This window comes from Colossoma macropomum, unplaced genomic scaffold, assembly GCF_904425465.1.
Source record: "Colossoma macropomum unplaced genomic scaffold, Colossoma_macropomum, whole genome shotgun sequence".
Lineage (NCBI taxonomy): Eukaryota > Metazoa > Chordata > Actinopteri > Characiformes > Serrasalmidae > Colossoma > Colossoma macropomum.
This window is the reverse complement of record NW_023494796.1, coordinates 20212495-20223217: the sequence shown is the minus strand read 5'-3', so window position 1 is coordinate 20223217 and position 10723 is coordinate 20212495. Positions and strand designations below refer to the sequence as shown.

The window sequence follows — 10723 nt, the reverse complement described above, 5'->3', positions numbered from 1 at the left end:
ATCTTTTCAATGCAAAAATACATGTATTATCTTAAGAGATATGCATTCAGCTGACATTCGTCAGTTTTGTTTGTATAAGTGTGTACATGTATATGGTATGCACATATGTACATAGCGACGCTGACCAAAGAAAAACATGCATCTCCAAAATAGTAATGTTATGTGAAAAGGAAAAACATTCCTGACTATAGTGTATAAATAAGTTTTTTTTCTTAGTGATTTTGGAGCATTCCTATTGGTCCATTGTGTTCAAAAGATGTAGAAATATAAAAATCGACAAAAATGTAGATTGGACAGCAACGACATGCAGTAGTGTATGTGTGCACATGTGTATAAGTATGGGTAGAGTACTCTGCAAAAGACAGAGACCCTTCATTTATTACCTGTCCACTTGAAACTGCTGTTAAGTACAAATCATTCATTTTTCAGTGTCAGGAAATGAACAGATGATTACACAGAAACCTCAACAACTAAATATACAACTAATACAAAATTTTCAGCATTTAGCGTGTCCAGTCTTTACCTTCATTACAGCTTCCTTTCTTTTCAGAAGACTTGCTATTAGCTTTTCAAAGAAATCTGCTGGGATATTTTTCCACACCTCCAAAGTTCAGTCTTAGAATTTGGTTGTATTTAGTCTCACAATCCAAGTAACCCCAAACATATTTAGTAATGTAAATTAAGAGACCACCCTTCATGCATTTCATGTCCAGTCAAAACGGCCATTAAGCACATACTTAAAAAAAGATGGTTCTTTGAGGGTTCTTCAGTAAAGAAAATGCTTCTATATAGAATCATGAACACTCAGAGAACCCTCTGCATGATTAAATGGTCCTTTGCATCATAAAAAAGGTTCTTTAGACTGATGGAGAATGTGCAGTAGATGGTTCTATATTGCACCTTTTTGAAAAGGGTTCTACATAGCACCCAATAGGGTTTTGCCGTTGTTACAAGCCTACATCTTAACAGTAGAAGAACCCTATTTTGGTGCTGTATAGAACCATATTCAACACATTATCTATCAATCTGAAAAACCTTTTCACAAGGAACCCATTAAGCATACAAAGGGTTCTGTGAGTGGTAATGGTTCCATGTGATATTTCTGAAGAGTGTACAATTCATTTTTCAGCAGATACATAATCCACTTGCACAAGGAAGGAGAAAGTCAAAGAAAAATAAGTTAAAAAAACTAATTAAAAGCTACAGAGAAAATGTGACTCCTAACAACCACCTGAAAGACCTGGTAGAGCATCAACACTGTCCCCATCAGATATACAGCACTTTCTTCTTTGAGACAGAAGAGAAAATCAAGCTCCACTTTTACTTCAGATCTGAAAGACTGCACAGGTGTTCCTGTCCATCCTTCCACTGTGAGAAGACAACTCAGCACTACGAGTGTGAAAGGATGTGTAGCTGTCGAGAAGCCCTTACTGAGAAAAGGAGGTAGACAAAAAATGCATGATTGATCAAACAAAGAAGCTGCTGGTGTTCTCAGAACAATGAACTGACCACCCCAGAGTCCAGACCTCAACATCACAGAATGCAGAGTGAACTTCAGAGGTATGGAAAAATATCCCTGCAGGTTTCTCTGAAGAGCTGAAAGCAAGTCTCCTGAAAAGAATGGAAGCTGCAATAAAGCACAGAGTGGACACTGTAAACACTGTGAAAATGTAATATTTAGCTGTTGAGGCTTCAGTGTAATCATCTTTTAAATATATGTTGAAAAATAAACAACTTGCGCTTAATGGCTGTTTTGAGTGAACATTAGATAAATGAAGGGTGGTCTGTTTTTTGCACAGCACTGTATGTGTGAATGTGTGCATGAGTGTGTGTGTATGCATGTGTGTGCGTATGTGTGTGTTATCTCCAGTGACCACAGGTGGACATCTCTCACCTGGAAAAAATCCATTACACTTGAATTTGCCTTGCAGTAGGATGAAAGCACTGGTCATGTTTGCTTCAGACTGGAGTCCGGTTCCAAGGCCTCATCCACCTCCTCAGGCTTTACTAATCAATACCTAGGGCTTTAAGAATGGACACCCCTTCACTTGCATTCATTACCACTGGCTGTTCCGCTCGATGAGTAATCGCATCCGCACGGGCCTTATAAAGAGGTGAAGAAATGTGGTCTTTCAGCATGCAAGTGCTGGGGACTGTAAGATGCTTTTTTGTGGTGGTGCATGCTTGTGTGTGTGGGCATGCCAGCAGGGACACACTTTTATTCACAGCCCACACTACTGCAAAACAAGCTTAGCCTTAGGCCTTTGGACGCTCTGTAATGTGCAACATTTATTCGAGCAAAATGAAGCAAGTAAATAGCCATAATTTCCATCATTTCATTATTTCAGAAGTTGCACTTATTGCTGGTGATAGCAAAAGCATGTTCAACTGTACTAAGCACTAAGATATTTTATTATGATTTGAATATGACCAAATGCCATATTCATTTTTTCACCCACAAACTGAACGTAAATATAATTCATTACGCACCTATTTCATTAACAATGTGTTAAAGTGGAATTCCACTGATTTTTCGAATTTTTTATTTAATTCAATCGCTGAGATGTAAACAAAGTCCCGCAGTGCGGTTTGGTATGAAGTGTTTTATTGTTGAGAAAATTGCAGTCGCAAATTTCTTTACAGTGGCGGTGACAGGAACCAGGAGTCACAATGTCTAGCTGTTTTATTTACTATCCAAACCAAGCAGTGAACCTACACATTTCTGAGTTTCTATAATTAATGCTGCTAATATATTACCTGTGCCTCCTTGTACAGTCATTATTGCACTGCCACTTACATCTCAGGTTATAGATATTATTCCAGATTGTTGTATTTTTCTCTTTGTATTATATGCCTGTAGATAGGATTTTTATATTTATTCTTCCTGTTATATTGTTTACACTCTTATTACTATTACTGTCCTGTGTTGTGTGACTGCTACTGGCTGCTAAATTTCCTTTGGGATCTTTAAAGTATCTATCTATCTATGTATCTATGTATCTATCTATCTATCTATCTATCTAATGCTAAAAGAGTGGTAAATCTGAAAAAAAAAAGTTTTCTATGGAGACTATTTTGCCTTACAATGCTCTGCATGTACCTCTCCACTATGAATGGATTTTACAAAGTAGTTTTATCTCTAAACTATAATGCAATGCAAATATTTGTAACCACTTTTATGTAACAGCTTCCATATGGGGTAGATTTTAGAGGCATTAAAGGCTTCAGATGTCTGGTTCCTATCACAAGCACTGTAAACAATTCTGACTTGGCAAGTTTCTCTAAAAGGCACATTTCACATCAAACCACTCCAAATGACTTTGTTTACACATTAATGACTTAATTATGTAGAAATTTGGACAAATCAATTAAATTCCTTTTTAATTTGAATTGTAGAGCCAAACAATACAACAGTAATACCTCTAGATGTCTAAGGGTTGAGCTGCTGTTTAGGAGAAACTCCTTTTAAACACTTCACATTTGAACTTGACACTTCAAATAGTCCAGCTGCCTCCTGTGAGCTATGGCTAAATAGGGCGATCTCACACAAGCGTACAGAAAAAAAAAAAAGTTCCCTGGAGCGATCTTTCCTCTTCGTCTGCTGCCAGTTGAAGTTCACTTCTGAAGGTATACACCTAGAGCCAAATGTCACATGGCAACAGTGGCAACAGATCAGTTTAAAGCTTTTCCGACCTCACGTGAACCCATACTTTTCACATGTACGCAGACCCAGGGGCTAGATTAAATGATTATGTTTAATGCATTCTGAAGTCCTTGTGAAGCAATTACTATGCAGTTATCTCTAGAGAAGCTAGCATCAAGTGGAAGTCCTTTTGTTTTGGATGCTTGGAAATCCATTATGCAGATATCGGTGTTGGTGGGGATGTGTTTATTGTGTATGTCTATTTGCTGAAGGGAATTATATCCCTCCTGCAAAAATCTCCACCAGCTCAATCAATTGCAGAATGGGTTCTACCTGCAGTACAAGATGCTTGCTGCTATGCTAGCTTGTTATTTTAAATCATTATAGACACTTTTTCTCTCAGTAGAAGTTGTTTCCAAATCAAGAATCACACCCAAGCATAAAATGAATCTTAGACCAACGTGTAACTTTACAGTGTTTCAGTGTAGTTTCTTCTCTTTTCTCCTCTTCTTCTTCTATTTCCAGTTATATAACCAGCTTAAAAGCCAAACTGGTCCATTTTCACAGGGACAGTTGTGGATAACATTAACAAAATGCTAACCAGGTGCCTCCTGGCAAGCACATGACTCAACAGTTATGGCAACATTAGATTTTTTCCCACAGTTCTTCACAGTTCAAACATGTTCCACTCATGATATGATGAAAACTTGCTAAATAAAGCATATTATAGTGCTTTATAGTGCTTTTGTAGCTTTTTTCGCCCAAATCCATTGCAACAGATAAGCCCCATCTCTCTTAATCTTCATATGAGATGCGCAATGAAATGGAAAAGGAGGCAAATTGTCCCTTCAGCGTCCACCCCAAAACTGCAGCATTGCTGGGCTTCCTTCTCTACAGATGTTCTGCGGTGTGGAAAAAGTCTTCAGCAGAACTCCTCCTGAGGGTCGCTGGGTGTGTAGGTGGCCGCTCTGCTTTTGGTGGAATGAGAGCAGCCATTATGGTGGTGGTTGATTAGGCTTTTTCGGGCCGGGTTGGTAGATGGCTCGCTGGAGTCACACACGGCTACTACAGTGGTTTCCATGCGGGACAACGTGTACATGCTGCTTTGCCGGGCCACCTGCAGGCGTGTAGCCCTTAGCTCCAGCTCATCATAGCTGGACAAGCGCACGAAGGGGCACCAGCGGAAAGCCCGCTTGAAGCCGGCCCGAAACCTTTGGTGAAGAGGGACCAAAACAAAAGAATGTGGGGTTGAGCGCCCAGTTCTGCCAAATTTTTAGATTTTCTTGACATCCTTCCAGGTGCATTTTAAAGCTAAGCTATAAAGAAATTGCTTTTGTCAAACTTCTCAATGTCTCAATGTCTGAGAAAATATGGAATCTGTTCAAAGGGAACTAATTAAAGATAATGTTAAGACGCCACTGCCAACCTGAACAAGCCAAAAAAATAAATCTTATTCCTGAAAATGTCCTGCAGCTATAATTTCTTCATTGATTTCACGCAAGAGCCACCACAGTTTGCATGAATGTCTAGGCTTTGCCAATATTTTGTCACTCATCGTTTCATAACCACTCCCTTTTCATTACCTTTAATGTATTATTTCAATTTCTTGACGTAGTCTACTGACTTTTTACAGGTATTTCTCCGTTTTACAATCTTACAATGCAACAGTTGGTAAACAACAATTATCAAGCCAGACCAAGAAGCTTAGTAGCCTAATTTCTCTTGATCTTCTTATAAACATATAAATAATTTCACATATTTTCAACATATTGCATTAAATACATTTTTTTAATGAGGAAGGTGCCTCCAACCCTGACGCAGGACATCTACTTTCCTATGGAGTCTAGTTCCAACCACACTTAGCTCCAGCTAATTAACCTCTTCCCAATTCCCTGATTGGCTGGATCAGATGCATTAGAGGGTGGGGCAGCTTGATAGATACTAGATGGTTTATGACCATTGCTTTAGGATGGTACTGATCATGTTGTTCATCCTAGCATCAGGCTAACTCATGAAAATTCCAAACCTTCGAGTAGCCACAATGTAAAACATTGTAATTGCACTTAACGTTTTGTTAAAATTACTAGTACAAATCTAGTTAGACATACTATTTCTTAAGATCAGTTAAGATCAGTTAATTTATCCTACAGACTGAAGAGTTCTGTGCCCAAAAAGCTTCCCAGCATTCTTAGTGGTTTTGTTGTTTCTGTTAATTAACCCCTTAAACTCCCAGGCTTATTACATTCTAAGTCTTATTATTCAGTAACTACTGGGACTTCAATGCAAACTGGTCAAGCTATTCTTAGGTTATAGACATGTGTAATAAAACCTCAGGCCTACCAATGGGCACTGGCCATTTGAGGGGTTAAAACTCTTATTTTTCTAATTTATGAATATAATTCTCTTTGCAAACTGCTATTTTTGTGTCATAGCATATCGCCGCTGTTGGAACAAAACCTTGTTTCTCCATTTTTATTGTTTTTCAGTTTTTGACATAATTTGAAAATGCCTTCTGCTCTATATATTGTGTGTAAGTTTCATGATGAATGGAACAAAAGAAACAGCCCAAAACTACTTGGAAAAAAGTCTGGTTCCATTGACTTACATTAAAATTCCTTCTCCTGTAGAATTATCCTTTTGGAAATATGGGGTTTTGTTCCGACAGCAGCAGTACTCTTATGTTAAATGTGAAGTTTGGATGCATTTTACATGTTGTTGTTATTCTCACCATGATGGTGTTTTGTGTTCAGGTTTACCAGTTCAGCCACAGAATGCTAACAGAATGGTAAATATTCTATTAGAGTCCTCAGAAATGGGTGATTCTAGTCTTATCTAAGCCATTTATGCATTACTGTATAAAACAGTCCATTTAATACAAAGGAGTAGTTTTATGTCAGTACAATAGACAAAGAATAATATTTGATTCAAGTTAACATTACTAATTTAAGAGTAAGAAGAACTTGTAATAGTAGAGTATACTGCTAGCTCAGTGGAAACCATTTATAATCACCAGGCGGTTTGTAGCTCACTGAAACTGAGAAAGTAACTACAACTCATATATAAAGTTACTTAAGCTTGGACCTGTTAAGACATTTGTATGAGGGAACAATCTTCATATTGCAAAGAAATATCTCAGGGCCATTCATTACTGTGTGAAGTGATCTATTTCAGCATCTACTTGAATAAGTCCTTGAAGTAGCAACGACTCCTTTGGGAGAACATATCGAGTGATCAAAGAGGCTTCACTAGGACTACCTTTTAGCCAGAATGAAGGAGTAGAGTACTCTGGGTTGCCATGGCGAAAGCCCTTGGGGTTATAGATCTTTTGTGTTTCATCCCAGTGGGATAAGTATACTCATGCTTCAAGGAGCAAAAAAAGAGTTTGATTGGTTTGAAATACACTGTGTTTCAGCTACACGTCAGGATGTTCTCTAAAAGCTCATAAAGGAACGCGAACACATTGGCGGAAAACAGTGTTTGTGAGCTTTACCTGCTGTTGAGGCAGCAGTAGATGATGGGGTTGTACATGGTGGAGCTCATGGCAAGCCACATGACTGAGAGATAGACCTGCTGGATGGACTTCTTCTTCACCAGCTGCTTGTTGAGGCCCGTGATCAGGAAGTACACGTGGTACGGCAACCAGCAGATGGCAAAGGTCACGACCACAATGATCATCATCTTCACCACCTGGAGGGAAGAGAAAGAGCGAAGCCTTATTATTTTGTGGGAAGATGTGACATTTGTCGCAATCCTCTGAGCAGAAAGGAAGAACATTCCGAAGAAATGATGCAAGCCTGAAAGAATGTGACTCAAACAGCAAAGCCAAAACAAGAGTTGACGGAACTGGAGTTAAAAAAATTAAACGATTGCAGAGAAAGAGAACAAGGAAAAAATGGAACTCCAGACAACCGTGCAGGACCTGACACACATGCTACAGGTGTTCCGGTCCACACTGTAAGAAGACAACTCGACAACCCTTGAAACAGAAACAGAATGGCCAATTATTCCAATTTCTGAGAAATCAGAAAGAATAAAGTGCTGTTGTCTCATATGAAAGAGAACCTGACTATATTCTATGAGAAAAGAACAATAAATTATACTGAGCAATATAAAGACAATTTCACTGTGTATGTTCTTTCTATAAGTGAAATAAGCAGTTGCCTTAGGCCTCAGTTCCACCACAGTTATGTATGGGGCAGGTAGTTGGCCCCCAAGTATGATGCTGCTTAAGCCCCTAAATCACCAAAATCATTTTCTTCATATAATATTTAACTAATTTGTAGAAAGCAGTAAGACACTTTATGGGTCCAGACTGGTGCACAGAGCTGTAGATGATTCCATAATGACTGACAGCTGTATAACATCAAGGATAAAATTATAATAATTAATATACACAATGCATCACATGAATATGATGATCAAATCTCAAAGCAGATGACTTGACATGAAATTAGTATAAATCGAATACCTCAACAGTATATTACGTATCATTTAATGACTTTGTTGTTTCCCCCCAAAAAACTTTCAATACCCTGGTTCATTCTAGTTAATGATATTTCAATGCTTTACAGGTTATTATTGAATGAAAGAACAGTCAACAATATTTCAAGCAATTCCAAACTTATAAACGGTAGAATAGTCTCTGCACAGCAGTTTTTTTTTCCTGCAGGTTTTTTCAACTGCTTGAGCCAGACAGACACTTGATGACTCCAATTCTTTCCACCAGGGAGCTTCTCTTATTACAAGATTTCATTATCAAGTCTCTGAGTATGAGTTCCAGGCTCACTCGGCATGGCTGTCCAATATCCCTCTAATCACTGCATGTCATTTCGCACTGCAAACACTGCCTGCACTTTGGGATCCCTGATAATATAACCATCAAATCTCAGACATCTCAGGAGGATGGAGCCGCCATCTTCTGAGAATCGTTTACCTTAGAAGTTGTTAGTGGATTAGAGAACAGACAAAGACCTAAACATTTGACCATTATTGTGAAAAAGATGGTAAAACCAGTTAGCAGTGTACATTTTTGTGAGTAAAATTTTGCAAGATAAATTACATTTTTTTTAACAGAATTCACCACAATGAACACTTTCCTCAAAATTTGCCTCACCGAAAATGTAGTATTTACTTAAACAGTGCACGGCTACTGAAGGTTTTGAAAAGTTTCACATGCAAACCCAAATAGCAACAACCAACTGTTTTGGCTGTGTTTACCTCAGAATAAGTAGAGCTGCCTGTAACAGAACTGAAGTATAGCAAAAATCCTACTAATAAAGCTCCAGTATTGCTTTGAAATGTATTATTTCATATAATGACTAACACACAGCCATTATTAAGTTAACTAATATTTGGATGTCAAAAAGATAATGATGTATATATGTATACACTTCAGAATTCATCCTACTGTTTTTGTCAGCAGTCACATTATCAATGAATACAAGAGAATGAGTTCCATAACACACACCTAACACTACCTCCACCATGATTGATGGTCATGGTGGAGGTAGTGCTGACCCACTTCCTTTCCAAGCTAAAAGTATTATTTAGGCTTATTTTTGAGCCTTGCTTTATATTGCTGGTGCACAATTGCATGAGTCTGTAAAATGGAGAAAATGACATGACAAGACACTACCTCCACCATGATTGACGTACTTTGGATTATGAGCAGTTCCTTCTCTTATCCATACTCTTCCCATTATTCTGGAACAAGTTGATAAGATGTTGTTCCAGAACTTTATAGGCTTTTTTAGGCATGTTTTTGGCAAACTTTAATCTAGTCTTCCATGTTTTCAGTTTTTCCAGTGGTTTAAACCTTCTGTGTTTACTCTTCTTGTCTTGAATGCTGACTTTAACAAATATGCCTACCTCTTTGAGGGTGTTCTTGATCTGGCCAACTGTTGTGAAGTGGTTTTCTTCACCAGAGATAATATCTTCTGATTTGTCCAACTGAATGTTTTTGCTATCTTTCTGATAGGTTTCATTCCTTTTTTTCTGCACTTTGAGCTCATATCCATATGCTTTGTCCTCATCCAAATATTAATGGGCTTCACTGTATCTCTAATGTGTGGAAAATCACTGATTTCTGAGGATTCCCAACTGCAAAAACACATAAAACACAACACTAAGGTTTAGCATGAGGATATCATGCTATATAGCACACAAATGTTTTTGTATAAAGAACTGATGACAAAAAATAATCGCTAAATAGAAGTAACCTGCAACACAGCTAAGAATGCCTTCACAGCTGTTTGTGTGTCTGTTTGATTGACAATCAAATTTGACAATTAAGGGACAATTAACTGAAAGTTTCACCTCAAAAATGAAAATTAGAACAGCAAAAACGGTAAAATGAAATAATGCATGAATGAACTGCCGCCATGCACTGACCCACTTCCTTTTTAAGCTGAAAGTGTTATTTAGGCTTATTTTTGAGCCTTCCTTTAAATTGCTGGTGCACAATTGCAGGGGTCTGTAATATGGAGAAAATGACATGAAAAGACAGGCTTATGAAAACGACCGAGCTCATAAATTTGGCCTGACATTTTCATCTGAAAAACTGCTGAGAAAATGGCTGCAAAGCCCCAAGACAGTGGAATTCATAAGTGACAGAAATATGATTAAACACATAAACAAACTATAATGAGTTGATTTCTAAGACATGAAATGAGCCTGGACTGAATCGTAGTGTCAATGATGCTTTGTGATTGAAAAAGCCTCTGTATGCTGAAAAAGTAATGCAAATACAAAACTGTGGTCATGTAATATAATGTCTTCATGAGGAAATAATGTACACATTTGAATCAAGTCAGTTCACTGCATTACTTTTTTCAGTGTCGGCTTAGATCAAGTCAGGGTCTGAGAAACTGAAGGAATATAGTTTAATTAACTGTTGAGCAGTACTGAAGTATTTAGTATTCATGACTTTGTTTCAAACCATCACTGAAACAAAGTCATTTGCAGTGATTTAATGTGAAACGGTTCGTTGTAGAGGGACTCTTTACAGTGGTGGTGATGGGAACCAGGGGTCATGATGTCTACAACACAAATATAGCTATTTTATTTACTGTCCAAAACAAC

At 37.8% G+C, this 10723-nt stretch overlaps 1 protein-coding gene across 1 annotated transcript in view; it reads right to left on the bottom strand.

Annotated features, from left to right (window-relative positions):
- Positions 1 to 4565: 4565 nt before the first annotated feature.
- Positions 4566 to 10723, bottom strand: part of tacr3a (tachykinin receptor 3a) — a 44806-nt gene continuing 38648 nt past the window's right edge. Inside the window, 2 exon segments of the mRNA XM_036583483.1 lie at positions 4566 to 4854; positions 7134 to 7330. Of these exon segments, the coding sequence (XP_036439376.1) occupies positions 4566 to 4854; positions 7134 to 7330 (486 nt within the window).